Genomic DNA, 21,913 nt, shown 5'->3' on the forward strand with positions numbered 1-21,913 from the left:
CCTTAAATTTCTATAAAATTTAGCTCGCTTCTCGCGTTCGCATTATTCAATCAGGGATCATGAGATAATTTATAAGAATAAAGCTAGAAGTCACTCTCCCCTTTGAAGAAAAAAAGCTTTGAGCAGCCGATCGGGGAGTGTGAATGAAATTTCCCCCCCCCCCCTCATTGGCGAAAGGTCCATATCTGTATATGTTATAAATGTAATGTGAAATAAGTGTGCCCCCCCCCCCCTCATTCCGAAAAGCTTGCTACGATGGCTGCGGATGACTTTTTCGCCCCGCCGCCCCAGCCGCGGCAAACAATTCAGGGGCCGCGGAACGGTTTTCAAAGTGGGGGGGGGGGGGCTGAGCCAAAAGTGGGGGGGGCTGACCATGCAAAAATTCACAATCATATGGTCATTTTTACGTTTTTGTACACGGTTTTGGAAAAAAGTGGGGGGGCTGAAGCCCCCCCCCCCCCGCGCAGAGCGATTTTTTTTTTAGGTTTATAAGTGGTAAACATAAGCAAGAATGGATCTTTTAGTAAACATTTTGAACTTTGACAAAACAATTTTAAAATGCATCAACACGCCCGTATCGATATTTGATTTAATAACTTGATCATATTAGTCCGGCAGCCCAGGAGGTTTATTCAACCGAAAGCCGGATAAGCAAATGACCCCATAGCTGGATGGCATGGACCCTGAAGTTTACAAAAATGCATTGCTGCCGGGTTCTATCCGTGGTCTTCCCTCCGAAATGATGTAATATATGACGTCACTACAAAATGGCCCTATATTTCACAATTTTTTAGACATTCTACACATAGCATGAAGTCAAGAGGAAATATCTCCGCCAAACCATGCTTGTTTTGTATGAAACTTTCAAAATATATTGTTCAAATAGTGCACAAGAGATATGCAAATTTTCACGAACAGAAATAATTGTTTACATATGCAAATTACGTAATGAAATTTGCATATCATTAGTTTGGGAGATTTCTTGCATCAAAAATTGTCGAAAATCGATTCAGAAATTTATTTTCTTTTTTTAGTGTACTTTATTTGATATATTTCCTCTCAAGCATAATATCATTGTCTTTGTCTATATCTCTACTTTTAGAAAATATATGCCAGTAATTGGAAATGACATTATAGACTGTGATTTCAGCCCCCTTTTCAGTATGGTGCGCACATAGAAATCGTGCGTTTTGGGCCTATTTTCACCATATAGCTGAGGTGTTCGAACGATATGCCTACTTTATTGATGTTTCCTGCATTTTGCATGATATTAAATCTTCCAAACAACATATTTTCATCTCCATTATATATCTGCTGATAAATACATTATTTCAGCAAAGTCCATAGGCTTCGTTTTCAGCCTAGTTTTCAACAATGAACCTATACCATGTATGACTGCGTTAATATGTATACGAGTCGGAAATGGGAGTTCCTTTGCACCATTATAATATATTTTTCACTCAACGTATTTGCCTGAAGTGTCTAGTTAATGAATCTTGATGTTCCCTTTGCAAAATCGTGTTCAACGGGGTGCAAAATTGATATCTTTGGCGGCCCTCATGGATTTTTTTAATGAAAAGTAATTATTTTCATATTTTTTTGCACAGAGTGTGACAATGGGACAATCTTAAATGAATGCGCATTTCACTATGATTCGGTTAGTAGAAATCGATCTAATTCGTTTACTGGACAGCTAATATATTTTGAAATAAAATTAATCCCGAAATTGCCATGATTTTGGTCAAATATTTGCATGTGCACTGATATATAACTGTTCAACCAGTGGCGTAGACAGGTTCGTACACCTGGGGGGGGGGTGACTGGGCTGCCATCGCAGCCGGTAGGGAGCTTTTGCAATTTTGAACTTGAAATCGTGCAATCTGATGCATACTTGTACCGTGTTTACACTTAATCGGCATTTGAATCGGCTCGCGGTTCTGAACCGCGAGCCGATTCAGCATCGGCTTTTTCATAGCGTGTAAACGCGAGCAACTTGAATCGGCTCGCGGTTCAGAACCGGCAATTTGCACCACCAAAGTAGTAGGTTCTGAACCGCGAGCCGATGCAGAATCGGCTTTTTTACTACGTGTGAACAGAAAGCCGATTCTGCACCGGCAATTTGTGCGCATTTCAATTACTTTACCATTGTGACGTAATTGTAAGCGCACTGATCCAGCGTTGTCTTTATTATGACGTATATTGTTGGTGTGCGTATCATTTCAGGTTTTTGTATCGGCTCGCGGTTCTGAACCGCGAGCTGTAACAACGTGTAAACGCAATCCAAATGCCGATTCTACATCGGCATTTGGTTCAGAACCAATTGCCGATTAAGTGTAAACACGGTAAAAATGAGGTAAAATAACACACACAAGCGCGCACGCACACACACACATACTCACCCCCCCCCCCCCCGGCCCCACACACACACACATGGGTGCGCGCACCACACACATACTACGCCTTGAATGGACAGACACACATCGACAAGATCTACACACCGTGGCATACGAATACAGAATGGACTGACACATAGTAAACAAATATATCAGGCTTTGAGAAAGTATAGTGGAATTATTTATCCGAGGTTGGTCTGGCAATTACTATTTTTCCCCGAGGGGCGCAGACACTAATCTGCGTTCCGCTGAGCGCGGTGGCTCGGAGAAAAGTAGGTAATTCAACGCAAGTAACAGGACTTTGCATGCTCAGCGCATAGATTTTGGTTATAAATTATTAAAAGTAGGATATAAAACAAATATATCAGGGGTTTCATTCGAAAGCATAGTGGGAATTATTAATCCTCGGTTGGACTGGCAAAACTGCTATATTTATTTATCTCTGTGAATTTTGCTGTTACACCTCTTCAGAAAAAAAACCAATGTCAACTGTGTACACGCAGGTATAGTCTTTGTTGTCTTGATATGGGTATGTGGTTATGAATGAAAACAGCCTCTGTGGCCATTTGTGAATAGAACACATAAACAACAAACAAATAACATTATATCCTACATAGAGTAAATCCTGTATAGTGATTGGTTCAAGTAGCATCATGTGACCTAATATATTATTCATTCATAACCACATACCCATATCAAGACAACAAAGACTATACCTGCGTGTACACAGTTGACATTGGTTTTTTTTCTGAAGAGGTGTAACAGCAAAATTCACAGAGATAAATAAATACGTAGTGTGGTTCAATATGCAATATTATATCCTACATAGAGTAAATCCTGTATAGTGATTGGTTCAAGTAGCATCATGTGACCTAATATATTTCAACTATGATGTTGCGTGACGTCAGACCTCGATATATTTCTGGATATACCAATATTATGACGTCATTATTTCACAAAACTGGATATCTCGGCGCACCGGCTTGCGCGCTCTCTCTCCCGGGCGCGCAAGTCCAGCGCGATGCGTCAGCGCAGACACTAATCTGCGTTCCGCTGAGCGCGGTGGCTCGGAGAAAAGTAGGTAATTCAACGCAAGTAACAGGACTTTGCATGCTCAGCGCATAGATTTTGGTTATAAATTATTAAAAGTAGGATATAAAACAAATATATCAGGGGTTTCATTCGAAAGCATAGTGGGAATTATTAATCCTCGGTTGGACTGGCAAAACTGCTATATCGCCCCTCGGGGAAAAATAGTAATTGCCAGACCAACCTCGGATAAATAATTCCACTATACTTTCTCAAAGCCTGATATATTTGTTTAATATGTCTGTTCATTATAAAGCATAATGAATACGTACATACTATGGTTTTTTTTACCTCAAAGAAACAGGCATAGTATCCATAGATGGATATTGGCTGGCGGCTCATGACCATACAGATACAAAAAACATAAACAGTATCACTATGATCCATGGAGTAACAATACTGCTCTGTAAGTTTGTGAAGAAATCGGAACCATAACGGCATTGCATCGTTTCAAATTAGGGCATTATTTACTTCTATTTGATCTCAGTCTTATAATAGTAATAATAATAATAATAATAATAATAATAATAATAATAATAATACAAATAAAAAATAATACTAATACAAATAATAATGCTAATACTAATAGGTTCCTTTTATCTCGCATTTCAAGACAGGGTAAATTCACACTGCGCTTTACATGAAACAAACTTCTTTAAACATTTCAAACTTATGTCTTCATGCATCAATCAACATACTTTAAATGAATACAAAACAAAGTGCATCTTAAATAAAACAAAAATGAATAAATAGTTAACAATACAGAAAAGATGTAGCTGCTGCAAGCTTAACAACAAACTAATGTATACCAGTCAGTCCTGATATCAGTATTAGTGTAACAATAGTCAGTGAACAATTCATGATTATACATAATTATATATGTTTGTTTGAATAATACTTGTTATAAAGATAGTAGTATGGTACTCTCTGTCACGAATTATTATGTATACTGTTGTATCACATTCATTTTCTATCCTGTTTTAGATTGCGCTGATGCATTTTGCACACAATGTATAATGCCTATAACACGAGTGGGCCAGACCACACATGTATTTCAATAAAAACCGACTTGAGAAAATAACGTGTATATAAATATATAAATAAATAAATGCATATAATGTATATATATATGTATAAATATCATATACCTGTAATATAATCTGATATAAACTAATAAATAAATAAATAAATATAATACATATCATATATGAGAAGGTATTGCTAGTACTCGGTTCGTGCCTGAAAAGTAGTCTCGATGAAAAGAAAAAAGTTGTTGCTTCATTATATATTCCCATACTAAAAACAGCTTGATTAACAGTTGCTAATCAGATAATAGAGACATGCGGTAAGTTGGTAAACTTACTTAAGGAGCATTCATGGCTCAACAAACAAACATATCGGTCTCTTAGTCAGTTTTACTTTTGTAGTCTTGCAAATTTGTGTCTTAGAAACCAAATATCTTGCGCCTCTTTTCGTTCCTGCCCAGTAAATACTTGTAAGATTTTCTTTTTTTTACCGTCTGAATTGGCTTTCACCGTATGAATGCGGCTAATAACAATAAACACAATTACAATAATGATGAGGATTATTATTATCATCATCATTATTATTATTATTATTAATATTATAATTGTTATCATTATTATTATTACTATTATTATCATCATTATGACTTATTAAGTAACCAAATATCATTCCCCAAAACCTGGGGGGGATGATTGTACATGCCACCCCCCCCCCCCACCTTGTGAGGTGGGGGGGATGCATCCCCCTCATCCCCCCCCCGTTGTTATTGCACAATATCAGCATTCGACACGAAAGAAGATATAATATACCGATAATACTGAAACGCTTCATGACCGTATGTATGTCTTAATTTGCTTAGTTAAAGGGCAAATACCATATATTACTCGATATTGCGATAAAATGACACCAAAAAGCAACCTCTGTAACAGTTCATTTTTCTCTATCAGCTACATTATAAAGAAATGAGGGCGCAGCAAAGCCTACCCCCCCCCCCCCTTATGGGACCGCCGGAGTCCCCCATCCTTTTTTCGTATTTTGCCCCTTTCTTGTAAAATTCGACATTTTTGGAGCCCCATCGAAGGGAAAAGACGTTTCTGCTTTGCAGTAAAGTCACTTTATTGTTGTTTTACCACTTAGGAATAGAAGAATAGAGTTTTCTCTATCTGCTACATATAAAGAAGTGCTGGTACAGCAAATCCCCTCTGGGGACTGTCAAAGTTACCCACCCTTTTTACGTATTTTACCCATTTATGGGAAAATATTCTAATTTGGAGCCCCGATTGAGGCAAAAAACGTTTCTGATATGGAATAAAGCCACTTTCATTCTTTTGAAACTACATGGAGATAAAAGAGTAGAGTTTCCTCTATCTGCTACATATAAAAAAGTGCTAGCATATTGAAGCATCCCCCTTGAGGGAGCGTCGAAATCACCAACCCCTTTTTCATATTTCACCTATATTTATGGGAAAATGTGCTATTTTCGAGCCCCCATTAAGGTAAAAAGGGTTTCTGCTATGTAGTAAAGCCACTTTTATTAGTTTAAAGCTATATGGAGACAAAAGAGTAGAGTTTTCTCTATCTGCTACATATAAAAAGTGCTGGCATATTGAAGCATACCCCTTAAGGGGGCGTCAAAATTACCCACCCCTTTTTCATGTTTCACCTATTTATGGGAAAATGTGCTATTTTCGAGCCCCCATTGAGGCAAAAAGTGTTGCTGCTATGTAGTAAGGCCACCTTTATTGTTTTTAAAGTATATGGAGACGAAAGAGTAGAGTTTTCTCTATCTGCTACATATAAAGGAGTGCTGGCATATTGAAGCATACCCCTTAAGGGGGCGTCGAAATTACCCACCCCTTTTTCATATTTCACCTATTTATGGGAAAATGTGCTATTTCCGAGCCCCCATCGAGGCAAACAGTGTTGCTGCTACGTAGTAAAGTCACCTTTATTGGTTTAAAACTATATGGAGACAAAAGAGTAGAGTTTTCTCTATCTGCTACATATAAAGGAGTGCTGGTACAGCAAAGTCTACCCCCTCTGGGAACTGCTGAAATTACCCGCCCCTTTTACGTACTTTGCCCATTAATGGGAAAATGTGCTATTTTTGAGCCCCCATTGAGGCAGAAAGTGTTTCTGCTATGTAGAAAAGCCACTTTTATTGGTTTAAAACTATATGGATACAAAAGAGTAGAGTTTCCTCTATCTGCTACATATAAAAAAGTGCTGGCATATTGAAGCATACCCCTTAAGGGGGCGTCGAAATTACCCACCCCTTTTTCATATTTCACCTATTTATGGGAAAATGTGCTATTTCCGAGCCCCCATCGAGGCAAACAGTGTTGCTGCTACGTAGTAAAGTCACCTTTATTGGTTTAAAACTATATGGAGACAAAAGAGTAGAGTTTTCTCTATCTGCTACATATAAAGGAGTGCTGGTACAGCAAAGTCTACCCCCTCTGGGAACTGCTGAAATCCCCCACCCCTTTTCCATATTTTAGCTATTTATGGGAAAATATGCTATTTTCGAGCCTCCATTGAGGCAAAAAATGTTTCTGCTATACATGTATAGTAAAGCCAGTTTTATTCTGTTGAAACTACGTGGAATTAAATAAGTAGACTTTCTTCTATCTGCTGCTAATAAGTGGTTGCACAGCAAAGCCTATCCCCTCTGGGGGTTCCCAAAGTCACCCACCCCTTTTCCATATTTTTCCAATATATGGGAAAATCTGCCAATCTTGGAGCCTCTGAAGAAGGTAGAAGTCGAAATGCCAGCACTCTTTTTACATGTAGCTGATAGAAAAAAGCATATTCTTTTATTTCCAAGTGGTTTCCAAAATCAAAACTAGCTTTACTATATAGCAGAAATGCCCTTTTGCCTGAATGGGGGCTCAAACACTGCAATTTTTTCAATATAGAGGGAAAATAGACTTAAAAGTTGGAAGAGTTCGGCAGCACCTGAAGGGGGAAGGCTTCAGTATGCTACCACATCTTTATATGTAACTTATAAAGAAGATCATACTTTGTCATCTCTATATGCTTACAAAACAAAAACAAGGGCTTTACTGCAAGGCAGAAACACATTTTGCCTCAATGGTTCTCCAAAATGACGAATTTTCCGAGAAATTGGCAAAATACGAAAAAAGGACTGACTTTGGTAGCCCCCTGAGGGGTAGGCTTTGCTATGCTCCAACTTATTTATATGTAGATGATAGAGAAAAGCCGAAAAGCCTACTCTTTTGTCTCTAAGTGATTTAAAGGAAAAAAATACATACCCAAAACAAAATTTGGCCACATTGGGGGCTCCGAAAAGCACGATATCATAATAATCAAGCTACGGATAAGGGTGTGGTAAGTAACCTTCTACTGGCTCTTGTGGTACTATGCTTTAAGGTGCCCGAGAGTAATTGCATGCAAAATGAAAATGCAGAGCAATGCCTCGATCCTCTATCTTTTTTAAGAGATTTCATTATTATAAAAGTTGCTTTGTGTAGAAAACGCCTTTTACCCTCATACACATGATACAAGTAATACATACCTTTCTATCGATCGCTTTAAGCACGTTACATGCATTTCTGCATGTTAGGCACATCAACAAAGGCGATGCAAGATAAAACAGATAGATGTCAATGCAAATGATTAATTTGGTTCATTTTTTTGGGGGGGGAATAAATTCTTGTGTTTTTTTCAAAATATATTTACCGGACTATTCAGAAAACAATTTCAACCGATTTCTACTATCCAAATAAATAGTGAAATGCGTATTCATTTAAGATTGTTCCATTGTCACACTCTGTGCAAGAAAATATGAAAATAATTGATTTTCATTTAAAAAAAAGTCCAAGAAGGCCGCCAAAGATATCAATTTTGAACCCCGTTGGACACGATGGGACACAATTTTGCAAAGGGAACATCAAGATTCATTAACTAGACACTTCAGGCAAATACAAAAACGTTGAGTGAAAAATATTTTGATGGTACGCAGGAACCCCCTTATCCGACTCGACTACAACGATGCAGTCATACATGGCATAGGTTCGTTGTTGAAATCTAGGCTGAAAACGTAGCCTATAGACTGCCCAGTGGGCAATCAATCTTTGCTGAAATAATTTATTTATCAGCAGAGACATAATGGAGATGAAAATATGTTGTTTGGAAGATTTAATATCATGCAAAATGCAGGAAACATCAATAAAGTAGGCATATCGTTCGAACACCTATGGTAAAAATAGGCCAAAAATGCACGATTTCTATGTGCGCATCATATTGAAAAGGGGGCTGAAATCACAGTCTATAATGTCATTTCCAATTACTGGCATATATTTTCTAAAAGTAGAGATATAGATAAAGAGAATGATATTATGCTTGAGAGGAAATATATCAAATAAAGTACACTAAAACAGAAAATGAATTTCTGAATCGATTTTCGACAATTTTTGAAGCAAGAAATCTCCCAAACTAATGATATGCAAATTTCATTACGTAATTCGCACATGTAAACAATAATTTCTGTTCGTGAAAATTTGCATATCTCTTGTGCACTATTTGAACAATACATTTCGAAAGTTTCATACAAAACAAGCATGGTTTGGCGGAGATATTCCCCTTGACTTCATGCTATGTGTAGAATGTCTAAAAATTGGTGAAATAGGGCCATTTTGTAGTGACGTCATATATTACGTCATTTCGGAGGGAAGACCACGGATAGAACCCGGCAGCAATGCATTTTTGTAAACTTCAGGGTCCATGCCATCCAGCTATGGGGTCATTTGCTTGTCCGGCTTTCGGTTGAATAAACCTCCTGGGCTGCCGGACTATATGCTCTTATACTGGTTTTCGTTAATAGGTGAATAGTAGTTTTGTCTTTGAATGCATTTATATTTTATTTGTTTGATGTTCAGTAGTCTGTTTGTTTTAAAGGAGAATGAAACCCTTGAACCCAGCTGAATCCATATAAAAGAGAAAAATCAAAGAAACATATTGTTGAAAGTTTGAGGAAGATTGAATGAATAATAAGAAAGTTATGAGCATTTGAATATTGAGATCACTAATGCCATGTAGATCCTCCCATTGGCAATGCGACCAAGATCTGTGATGTCACACACGTACAACTCGATCCCTCATTACTTTAGTACTTATTTCACTTATATTCTCACTTTTATAAGAGCCTATCACAAGGTGAGGTGTTCTCTTTATGAGAGGACAAGTACAGAGGTTTCACAACATTATATCATTGATGAATCGTTTGTCATATGATTAGAATGAGCAAAAAGAGATGTTTTGGGGTATATTTCCAGTGTCCAAAACTGGACAACTCTCCCCTTTTGGACACTGAAAATGTACCCCAAAACATATCTTTTTGCTCATTCTAATCATATGACAAACGATTCATCATTGATATAATGTTGTGAAACCTCTGTACTTGTCCTCTCATAAAGAGAACACCTCACCTTGTGATAGACTCTATAAAAGTGAGAATATAAGTGAAATAAGTACTAAAGTAATGAGGGAGTTGTACGTGTGTGACATCACAGATCTTGGTCGCATTGCCAATGGGAGGATCTACATGGCATTAGTGATCTCAATATTCAAATGCTCATAACTTTCTTATTATTCATTCAATCTTCCTCAAACTTTCAACAATATGTTTCTTTGATTTTTCTCTTTGATATGGATTCAGCTGGTTTCAAGGGTTTCATTCTCCTTTAAGTTGTACTTATTGTTGTACTTAAGGTTTATGTAACCGGATAAATAAAATGAATAATGAAAGCTGGGGGAGGGGGGGCCGGGCAGGGAGCACTGTCTTGCACCCCAAAAAAATCCCCGTATAGAAGTACTCAGTTTTCCAAAATGGGAAATTCCCTGTTTTTCCCCAAAATGAAATGTGCCGTTTTCGAAATGAAAAACCCAAGTAGGGCCTGTACATTTTAGATTTTAAAATCCCAATTTTGGGTTTATTGTTATAGGTCCTCACCGTTTCTGGTTATAAAAAAGGCTTAGAATGTCCTGTTTTCAGGCTGGAATATCTTTTAATTGCTCCCCGACTATAAAAAAACAGGCGGGCACCGATACAAATCAAAGGACAAGTCAACCCCAACAAAAAGTTTCTTTGAATCAAAAGAGAAAAATCCAACAAGCATAACACTGAAAATTTCATCAAAATCGGATGTAAAATAAAAAAGTTATGAAATTTTTAAGTTTCGCTTAATTTCACAAAATAGTTACTAGTATAAATTATGCACACTCCTGTCGGTATGCAAATGAGGGAACTGATGACATCACTCACTCACTCACTGTTTATTTTGTATTTTATTATATGAACGAAATATACAAATTTTCTCCTCATTGTCCTGTAAAATTGTTTAACATTTTATGTTTCAGTCAAGTTGGTCCTTATTGTCAAATCTGTAAAAATTGAAATATTGTATAATTTAAACAATAAAAGCAAAAGAAAGTGGTGAGGGACATCATCGATTCTCTCATTTGCATGTGACTAAATTGTGCATATAACTATTTTGTGAAAAATAAACGGAAATTTAAAATGTCATAACTTTCTTATTTTTCATCCGATTTTGATGAAATTTTCTGCATTATGCTTGTTTGATTTTTCTTTATTGATACAATTCAACCTTTTCCCGAGTGTCTAGGACTTTAAGCTCGCGCTTCGCACTCGCATTATCCGATGTATCTTATAATTATGATTCCTATTGATGAGTCACTATAAACGCAGTCCTTAACAGGTTCCTTTCCTGGTGACTATATTTCAGCTCGCACTTCGCACTCGTGTTAATTTCTTTCAGGTAAATGCACATCTTATTAATGATTACAAAAACTGCTCAGAATTGTTTTATTTTCATTGCTTATTGAAATGTCCAAAAGTTTGAGCTTGCGATTCACGCTCGCAACACCTCCCAAGGATGCCCTTTAATTGATAAAAATAAACAGAGTTTTACAACATCAGTTTTAAAAAATTTTCCAAACCGCTCGCTCGTTACACCATCTCGCGAAAAATAAAGCCTAAATACATATCTTACCGTAATCAGAAATCACTTCAAAAAGACTTTACTTTGCTCCGCCTTCCCTCTTTATGCCTCCCCATCCTCATAACAATTGAACAGCAACGGTGCCCCCCCCCCCCCCTCCACCACGCTTACCCTTCCAGTTTTCGCTGCTTCGCCACCGATTATTTCATTTTCGGTTTAACCATGGACCCAGTAGGTCCATGGTTTAACGAACGTTCGGAATAAAGAACTTTATTTACTTTTCGGATTAACAAACCTTCGAACAACGAACTTTATTTCGTTTTCGGATAAACGAGCCTTCGGAACAACGAATCGTATTTCGTTTTCGGACTGACGAAACTTTGGAATAACGCCACAAATGTTTTGATTACTGAACCCTTTTTCGTTTTCGGATTAACAAACATCGAGGTAAAGGCAATCATTTACCATGGGCGTACATGCAGGGGTCGGTGGCCGGAGGGGGGGGGGGGACAAGAGCTAGCCAAAACTATTCCCGGTCATTATCATGGTATGAACAGATCGACAGAGGTGCAGTGAGGCTATTTTTGGAGGGCAGATAATGGCGTATCGGACACAATTTTATCTTTTAAAAAAGTTGTGAGGGAGCGAAGCGAGCTATATATAGCGAGCAAAAATCCAATATTGGGATAGATTTTGACACAATATTCAGAAAATAATATCCTATTTCACCCTTCTCTCTTTCTTTTTTTTATCTGTACGCCACTGTGAACAGGATAGTGCGCGAAAAAGAGGGGCACAGAAAGGCACATGTGCCAAAAAGCTGATTAACATATCCCCCTGAGCGAGCGAATCGAGCGAGAAAAAAAAATCACCTTTTCATGAGAATCTAACTTTGAGATATTACTTGACACTTTATTCATTAAAAAACATATCTTACACTTTTTCTTTTTTTGTTCATGGTTGTAGAACTTTTAGGGCCCATGGCCCAACCATTCCATCTGTACGCCAGTGCTATGCGGGATGGGTCCGGGGCGGAGACCTCTTGATATCAAAGCCATTGCAGATTGCCGCTACTTTTAATCAAATCGCTGGTATAAAGCTATTAAACAACATTCAACATTCAGTTGCGTAATGAACCAAACATTATTTTTGAGGGGACACAACATAGCAATGTGGGAAAGTCGCCAGAGAGCGAAGCGAGCTCGAAAAAAAAATGGCTTTTTGAATTAAAATTCAAATTATGTGACAGATTTTTCCATTATATTCAGCAAATAACATATTCATTGTTTTCCAATCATTGAACGTTGCCTCCTATATTTTCTTTTATTTCCCCTTGGGTGTGGAACTCCCCCCCCCCCCTCCCTACGGTACGCCAGTGATTGAACGTAAAGGAAGGGTCCATACAGGGGGCGTTATAAAGGTTTGAAGGTTACAGATGAAGAGCTCCTACTACATGGGGTCTGGGGCATAGCCTCCGGTAGCTTTGGAGATTTAGCCAAAGTAATGATTGCGACCGTTATTGCATAAAATTTAGCAAGCTTATAACACAATTTTGTATGCAGTAGCTAGGCTATACACCTTTCTTCCCGTCATTTAATTTCAATCCTCGGCAGGGCCGGTCGTATTGAAGTTCTTTCTTTCTTTTTTCCCCCCTTTTCTTTGTTTTGCAATTTAGCTTTTGGCTCTTCATTTCCCGCTTTTGTTTGCCATTTCGTCATCTTTTAATTCATTCCCTTTCTTAATCATGCTAATGTATTAGTAGGGCTATTTCGAAATGTTTTGTTATTTCTCACATGTTCTTCGATTCATTCCTTTTCCCGCTTTCCTCCGGCGTTTTTTCAATTTGTTATGTTTTTTCTTAGTTTTCTTTTCCTTTTTCTCTTTCCTTTTTCCTCCTTTCCTCTTTTTTCTCTTTCCTGTCCCTTTCCCTTTCTTTCTCCTTCCCTTTTCTCCTTTTCCCGTTTTTTCCCCCGGTGAAATGCGCCAGGGGGAATCTGCCCCGGAGTCTGCCCCCTGCCCCCTGCCCCCCCCCCCCTCTCCCCCCCCCCCCGGTCTGTTAGGTGTTTCGGAATTACGAACCTTCGGATTAACCTTCAAAATAACGAATCTTCGGAATAACGAGGTACAACCACCTGATTTACCCCTATTTAGGTTAGATTTTCAGTAAAATTAATGTCAATGTTAAACCCTATCGGCCTATATATGCCCCTCAGTGCGCAACTGGGGCAACTCTGCAAACAGACTGCAAAGTGTTGCTGCCCTCTACTTTCCTTACGTCAGTCTTTTTCGTTCAACATGGCTCCTAAGTCAAGAACAGAGGGTATTTATCGACGGTTTTTATATGATAATACTGAACGACATAGGAATTTTCATTACATAATACCAATGTCATAACATACTCTATTAATTACAGATTATGTTCTAACCTTTTTTTATAAAACTTTTTTTTAAATTAAGTAGAATTTCACCCATGATAATGATTCGTCAAAGGCAGAGTGAGCCTAGTTCAGACGAACGTGTCGTGATCCATGTGTGCTAGCAGTAGCAAAGCTCGCTGTGCAGCGTGCTGCTGTGGGTATAGTGCAGGGGGGTGCACTGCACGTGTGTTCAGTACAGCAGTGTGGTCTCGCACAGATCAGACGGATTTACTTGACCGGTTGCACATGTACATGAGCCCATTCCTGATAAACCTCAGCAAGAACCCCATTTAACAATAACATGCCCAGTCATGATGGCAAACCTATCTATCTAGTCTAAAAAAAGTCACAGTTTTGGATTTTAATCAAAATATTATCCTGGACCCTGGTTATAATTATATTTGTTAATTGTCATGAATCATGATTATTTGTTGAGTGAGGCGATGATGATTGAAGTTGAGTGTGACTGTGACTGGACTGTGAGGTCTCAATCTTGCAGTCTCCTTGATATTATATAGACTAAACTGAGTGATTGTGTTATAGATATAGGCTACTATTAGTTACCAACTGGCCTTGTTGTATTACTGAACAAGCGCATTTATGCTTATGGTAGGGTGTCTGAAGCCACACTGAAAAGTGTCAGCATAAAACGGGCCGATTTAGGGGGAAATATGGCACATTTTTTTGGGGAAATTCAGGCTGCTAGAAATATGTGATCTGAATTAATTATAAACTTGTGTTTGGCATGTATGGAAAGAGAAAATTCAGGGGCTTCTTTTGACAGTAAGGACAAGTTTATAGGATTATTTGAAATGAGGATTTAGAGATAAATTGCAAACCCTTATTTGTGTGTGTGTTGAGATTGCCATTTCCCCATGCGTTTTCTATGGGAAAATGAAATTTCTGTTTTGCGCAAATGTTTTTACTTTGTCGCAATTTTTCATTGTGATCTGGTTTCCAAATCTTTAAAAAAATCATACCATCAGAAAGAGCATAACAAATCCTATTGGACTCTTTATGGACAAGTTTTTGGCATTAATAATAAATTTTTAGCAGCTCTCGGAAGCTAAAAATTTGGATTTGTGTGTGTCCATTTCTTAAAGGAGAATGAAACCAGCTGAATCCATATCAAAGAGAAAAATCAAAGAAACATATTGTTGAAAGTTTGAGGAAGATTGAATGAATAATAAGAAAGTTATGAGCATTTGAATATTGTGATCACTAATGCCATGTAGATCCTCCTATTGGCAATGCGACCAAGATCTGTGATGTCACACACGTACAACTCCCTCATTGCTTTAGTACTTAGTTCACTTATATTCTCACTTTTATAGAATCTATCACAAGGTGAGGTGTTCTCTTTATGAGAGGACAAGTACAGAGGTTTCACAACATTATATCATTGATGAATCGTTTGTCATATGATTAGAATGAGCAAAAAGAGATGTTTTGGGGCATATTTTCAGTGTCCAAAAGGGGAGAGTTGTTCATCTGTGATATCATAGATCTTGGTTGCGTTGCCAATAGGAGGATCTCCATAGCATTAGTGATCTCGACATTCAAATGCTCATAACTCTTCTATTGCTAGTCCTATTTTACAGTCAGACCGCAGGTCCCTATGCTAATGAGCAAAAAGGCCAGATTCATCCAAATCATCTCGTGGCTGATACCTCCTCCTTGCAAAACCTCGTGATTCGTGAGATTTTCTTTCTCTAAGAATTTACATGTTTTAACCTCAAGTTAAATGAAATATTATTGCACCATCAGATAGAGTAAAAGTTACTCTTTCATATTGGTAATTTATTTTGTATACAATATTTTGTTAAATAAGTAAATTTCTGGCCTGAAAATGTGCCTCAAAACTGAATTTTCTTCCTCTGTTTTCTTTTGCAAATTGTGCAAAACTTTTTATTTTGAGCCTCAATGATATTTATATCAACATAAAGCTGAACTTCTGTACTTTCTCACAATGCCACTCTTGATATGCAGCACCTTTTAATCGGGTCAAGATCACACTTTTCCCACCAAGGTACAAGACGAGATTTTTGAAATTTTGTACTTGCATGAAATCCAGAGTTCTGATTGGCTGGATAAGATTCACAGAACAACAGGCGCGGGGTATTTGAGGAGATTACCACATGGGAAGTGTGACCTTCCCACGAACCCAGGCACTGGAACCGTTGGAATTTGCCAGTGTGCGGTCTCTTTGACCAATCAGAGTGCAGTATTCTTGTTTTCAAGCTGCTTTATGTACTTGGCAAATGAAAAGTGTGATCTTGACCCGATTAAACCAATTCTTATTTTGAAACCTATATCATTTCAAAGCATACATATTCAGCTTTATCATGATATACAAATCATTTGGGCTCAAACAAAAATAAAGTGTGAAAATAGCAGCTTTTGTCAGGTGAAAATATTTATTTTGTAGCATATTTTAGATCAAAATTTTAACCTATATTACAAAATCTTTGAATAAATCCAAACACATGACCTGAAAGAATGATTCTTCTTCTTTACAATGGTACCAAATTCATGAAATTCGATGCACAATTAGAGCAGCAATGACCGAATGAAAAGAGGTGTTTTGGTCCGCATCAAGCTCATTAAATATGCAAAACATCTCAAGTCATGAATATCACTTGGATGAAAGAAGCCACTTTCTTGGGACCTGCAGTCTGACTGTTTACTCAGACTTTTGTTGATCTTATTCTTTGATTTTTCTGCTTTCACAAAAGCTAACTTGCTCCAAGAGTTTCATTCTCCTTTAACTACACAGTCTATGGCAGAGAAATGCTTTAAAATTGACCTACTTTCATTCTTCTTTTTTGCAGCCAATAATTTGATTTTTTTCAAAAATGATACATTTCTGTCAGTCTGAAGGTCATTTCTCTTCAAATTCACAAAGAAAATGTGATATTTTCTTGAAATAAGAAAAATAATTTTTTTCTCCAGACACCCTATTTATGGTTCTGCATCAGAAAATAATTTCAAGTTAAAACTTTGCAACATCCCGAGTAAAACACTCCGGGGGGGGGGGGGGGCAGTCAAATATATTGTTGTACACATGCATTTGTTACACATGCATGCACATGCATTCGTTAAGTGTATAAAAAACACAGATTTTCAAAGAAAAGGGTGGTTTTGAAAGACTGGTCAACGGTCAATCGTATTTAGGGTATGTTTATTTTTCCAAACATGTTTTAGGGTATTTTTTTCCCCCGGGGTCATATCCTGGCAAGAACTTGTTAAGGGGCCAAAATGTGTAAATAAAGCCCCCGAAAAATTGTTTAGGGGTTGTTTTGCACAGAGAAAAACTTGTTAGGGGTGTTTGGAAATAATTTGGTCACGCATGTGTTCAGCAATACATTTCACAAAATATTGTGTCTGAAATGATTGAATTAATGAAAAGTGTTCAGTATTACGACCCTTTGAGTCTGACATGTCTGCTTCCTTAAAAATTAGCTTTAGATTAAAAATGAATTTCTTTTCAATTCCACAAATAATGTCGGGTGATTATATTCCCTGTTAAATATTATGAGTAAGTCTGCCAAAAGTTTCTTGAAAAACTTTGAGAGAAATGTATGCTCCATGATTTTCTTTGAAAAAACACCAGTCATTTTTAGATTGCATGAAAATATGGTGCCCCATGTCTGCACACTCTTTTGCTTTGCACACAATTCAGGGATTTTTTTTTTATAGTACCAGGTATTAGTAAATATATGTCAGTATGTAAGTATATGTAAATCAGGTCATCTTTTATTAGAATCGTGCAGATACGCATCAGATTTGCAGACTTAGGCTGTTAGGCACTTTACCTACAGAGTACAGACCACCTTTTTCTGCATCATCTAATGTCAGACTGAAAAGCTTCAGTCTCTGTTTCATTGGTTGACCTCAAATAGAGTCATAGAAAAAACAACTTCAGCCTTGTCGAAATACCCCCATGCCCCAAAATTAATAATTCAATTTTTCCCTGAAAGGGGAATCCAAACTGGTGATAAAAATAAGTGAAACAGAGTGGTGAAAGTTGAAAGTTTTATGGCTGTTTTAAATTGAGATCCCTAAGACTGTTCTTTCCCATAGGCCATGTATTTAATTATCAAGGATTGACACGTCCGTTCTCATTTAAGTCCTTTATTATAAAGGACTTAAATGAGAACGGACATGTTATAATTATACATTACCTAATTGAGTAATTAATAATACATTACCAAATTGAGTAATTACATTTTTTTTCTCCCGCAGCTCAGCGCAAGGCTGGCAAGAAGGGCCCAGCTCAGCGAGAATCTGCTGCTAAGGTTGAGGCCCGAGCTGAGGCTAAGGCAAAGGCCAAGGCTAAACAAGATGCACTCAAGGTAATTTGGCTTCTTTAAAGGGTCAGATATAAAAGAATGATTTGAATAAATATTGGTTGGACTTTCCCTGTCAGATTTGGGTGGAAAGAGGGTACAGAGTTGTAGCCTGTCTTAAGCTTTGATAATGGGTCAGTTTTGTGAGTTATAATCAATTACCACCTACCATTCCAATGAGAGCTTATAGTCATTAATGTTTTGTTTTTTTTAGACATGAAAAAACTGGCCATTACGTTTAACCTTTGTGCAATAGGGGAAAAAAAAAAAACACCTAAGATTAGCCAAGTATTTCCGAAAATATCATACTGTTTTTAAAGTGAGTTTAGAATGTATATTTCACTAATAATTCTAATGAAAATGAAGTGGATAAATGTTAGATTTCCATCCCAAAATATGATTGAATTTGTCAAGTCTATGTAGATCTAACATGATCTACCATTACACCATTTGAGCATGTTGGGACAAAGCAACATGGTCTGGATTGTTTTGCAAACATCCTGTCATGTAAATGCAGATAAGTGAGAATTGCATGTCAATATTTCCCAATTTAGTGACAGTTGGTGAACATATTAAGTTACCCAAATAGCGAAAAAAAATCAGCTAAAACATCACTTAAAATCAATTGTTTCATGCAGCAGCCATCTTAGAATGTGGCATCTCAATCATTCAATCAAATTTTCATGACAGGATGTAAGTACATGTAGGACAATCTAAACCATTTAGCTTTGTCCCCACATACTTTGTCTCAAGGCCTAATTACAATTTAACGAAAGTGTAGTGGTCATTGACTGTTTTTACAATACACACTTCAAATGTGACATTGTTATAGGCTTTACCCTTTAAAATTCTAATCTAGCCTCGAGCTTCAAGAAAATGTAACGCAAAGTGTTGGGGTTTATCTGAGTGCTCCACTAAGTTACATGTTGTACGGGTATGCTCCACTTAAAATATTACACACCTCTTTCCTATTCAAAGACCAAGAAAGCTGCCCTTCGTGGAACCCATGCAACTCGCAAGAGGAAAATTCGCACCAAGGTGACATTCCGTCGTCCCAAGACCTTCAAGGCTCCTCGCCAACCCAAGTACCCAAGAAAGAGTATTCCCAGGAGACCAAGGTAACAACTTCTCATTGAAATTGTCAATGAAATTCTGTATTCAGGAGGACGAAGAGAAAAGGGGTAATGAAGGAAAGGAAAGGAAAGGAAAAGAAAAACTAGAAGTGCAATTGTATGTGAATGATGTGGGAATGAGATGAGATGAAGATATATATTTTTTTTCTTTTACTGACTAAAAGCAATTGTTTTCATGTATGACTGAAATAGTATCACTGACGGTTTCCAGATCAACTCTGGCATTGATTTTATTTGTTTTATTGGATTATTTGTTTATAAAATCATGAATATTGAACACAAAAAGCACCAAAAACGGATACGGGACACTCAAGTTATTACAAAAATGCACTCAGACATGCCCATATTTGGCACATTTGGGGCCATGCCCACCCAGAAAAGATTTTTTGGCGGCACCTCATTTTTTGGCCAATTTCAATAAAAATGGTACCAAAATGCTCAGGAGATGATACTTCATCAAATGAGCTGGTGCCCTAAGGGATTTGAAACAGCACCCTTTTATGACCCCTGTATAGCCCACCTGTATTAGAAAAGTGAACTCACCGACTCTATCATGATGTGATCCGTCATTAAAAATTGAAACAATATACAAATGTTTCACATCAAGCTCTAAATTCATATTAATAATTATCATATGCTAATTATTATTGAAGCAAGGTTTATTTTATGTTGATCGCGTCATAATTCTCTGGTTTGCGCGCATATGCGATTGATGACGAATTCAAATCATGAATTCATCACATCGTGCATAAATTATCTCAGCTAGCACGAACAGACGAGTAAAGACTCTAGGATCGAAATTAACTTCAAATTAATGGCGAATAGGCATCACAATTACACAATCAGTTTGATTTGGGGGGAATATGAATCAAGTAAGTTAGCAGTTTAGTTAGACATTACTGTTTATTTTGATGATTGTGTGTACCAAACGAAACGGCCGTATTTCTTCACACTCATTCTTTTTTGATGCACTGATTTTGCAAAATCCGGCGCTCGATGACATCGATATAACACTGATTTTAAAATCGATTCGAGTCAGGCTTACTTTTAAGTGATATTTCTGTTTAAATAATTTGTTCTTTCAGAATAAGCTCATTGACTATTTGTTTTCATTATTTTCTTTCATTTCTTAGACTTGACCAGTACAGCACGATCAAGTTTCCCCTGACGACAGAAAGCGCCATGAAGAAGATTGAGGAGAACAACACCTTGGTCTTTATTGTTGCCCTGAAGGCAAACAAATTCACCATCAAGACCGCCGTAAAGAAGCTCTATGACATCGATGTGGCAAAGGTCAACACACTCATCAGGCCAGATGGACAGAAGAAGGCCTACGTCAGGCTAGCTCCAGACTATGATGCCTTAGATGTCGCCAACAAGGTGAGTAACAAAGTTGAATATATATTCCAGCTGCTGTAACTAATTATTCTGTAAAGAATTCAATAAGATGACCATCCAAGTGTTTTATGTAGTGCAAGCAAAAGAAAAATCATATGCCAAATGATACTGGTCTTTTTTCCAAGAAGCAATGATTCACATACCAAGATGTGCTCATCTCTGTTCACAGTAATCATTCTACTTTTTTCCTTTCCAGGCTTGAATATATTGTTTCACATAATGGTTTACGACTTTACGTAGTCTACATGTAGAGTGTTATTTATCTCAAAATTTACTAAATCAAAAGCTATGATAAAGTAACAATTACCATGGATTATGAAAGCTTGAAAATATTGCTCACTGTCATTAATCTTAAAGCACACATGGAGGGGGGGGGGGCATAATTGCTGTTTACACAGTGTTATATATTCTGTTGTATTATATGGGTATTAAGTTGGAGAGCTGGGGTGGTTAGATGTTAAGTTTCAACTCTCTTCTGTGTTAGAAAGCATTAAAGAAATACACCATTGACTATGTTTTTTATATGTTATGCTTCATTTTTCAGATTGGTATTATCTAAACAGCCAGACCAGCCTCAGGTTTGTGATGGGAGACAGTAGCATTACGATCATTGGCACTGTTAACATAATAAACAGTGTAAATAGGTAACAAAACAATCGACGTTGATTTGTGTTTTGATTTATTGTCCTGTTTACTTCATAGATTCTCTAATTTGTTATTTCTAACTGGATTGTGCATCATATTCATAGCACATTCGCTTTCCGAAGATCACATACCTAATTTTGTCTGCATTGGGAGGATGCACAATTCATGAAGAAATAGATGATGATGATGATGATGAAGAAGAAGAATATGGTTATGATGATATATAAATAGTGTACAATCTGTTGTACAATATACTGGATCATATGTACGACAAATATAAAATTATCCCAAGTGCAGGTTTATTTCACCGAGGACAAAGGCAGAGGTCAAATAGATCTGCACAAGGGATAATTTTATATTTAGAATTCATGTAGTCCAGTAATATTGTATGATAGAACGTTCACTATTTATTATAGTAAATTATACAATGCCTACTTAGCTTGTTGTACGTGAGCAAATGGGAGGCTGAATGTCAAACAT

The 21,913-nt window shown here is 37.2% G+C and overlaps 1 protein-coding gene across 1 annotated transcript; it reads left to right on the plus strand.

Moving 5' to 3' along the window:
* Positions 1-13,708: 13,708 nt before the first annotated feature.
* Positions 13,709-21,444, plus strand: LOC129255006 (large ribosomal subunit protein uL23-like). The gene is made up of 5 exons (XM_054893552.2): positions 13,709-13,811; positions 18,154-18,263; positions 19,236-19,375; positions 20,524-20,770; positions 21,333-21,444. The coding sequence occupies exons 1-5, from the start codon at positions 13,787-13,789 to the stop codon at positions 21,345-21,347; spliced, it is 537 nt and encodes a 178-aa protein (XP_054749527.1). The 5' UTR covers positions 13,709-13,786; the 3' UTR covers positions 21,348-21,444.
* The last annotated feature ends 469 nt before the right edge of the window (positions 21,445-21,913 follow it).

Source organism: Lytechinus pictus, chromosome 2 (genome assembly GCF_037042905.1).
Source record: "Lytechinus pictus isolate F3 Inbred chromosome 2, Lp3.0, whole genome shotgun sequence".
NCBI lineage: Eukaryota > Metazoa > Echinodermata > Echinoidea > Temnopleuroida > Toxopneustidae > Lytechinus > Lytechinus pictus.

Bases quoted from the DNA above. Each gene is read 5' to 3' on its own strand.
- LOC129255006 (XM_054893552.2), top strand. From the start codon at position 13,787: ATGGCTCCTAAGTCAAGAACAGAGG. The intron at 18,264-19,235 runs GTAATTTGGCTT...TCCTATTCAAAG, and splicing joins CTAAACAAGATGCACTCAAG to ACCAAGAAAGCTGCCCTTCG. The intron at 19,376-20,523 runs GTAACAACTTCT...TTCATTTCTTAG, and splicing joins AGTATTCCCAGGAGACCAAG to ACTTGACCAGTACAGCACGA.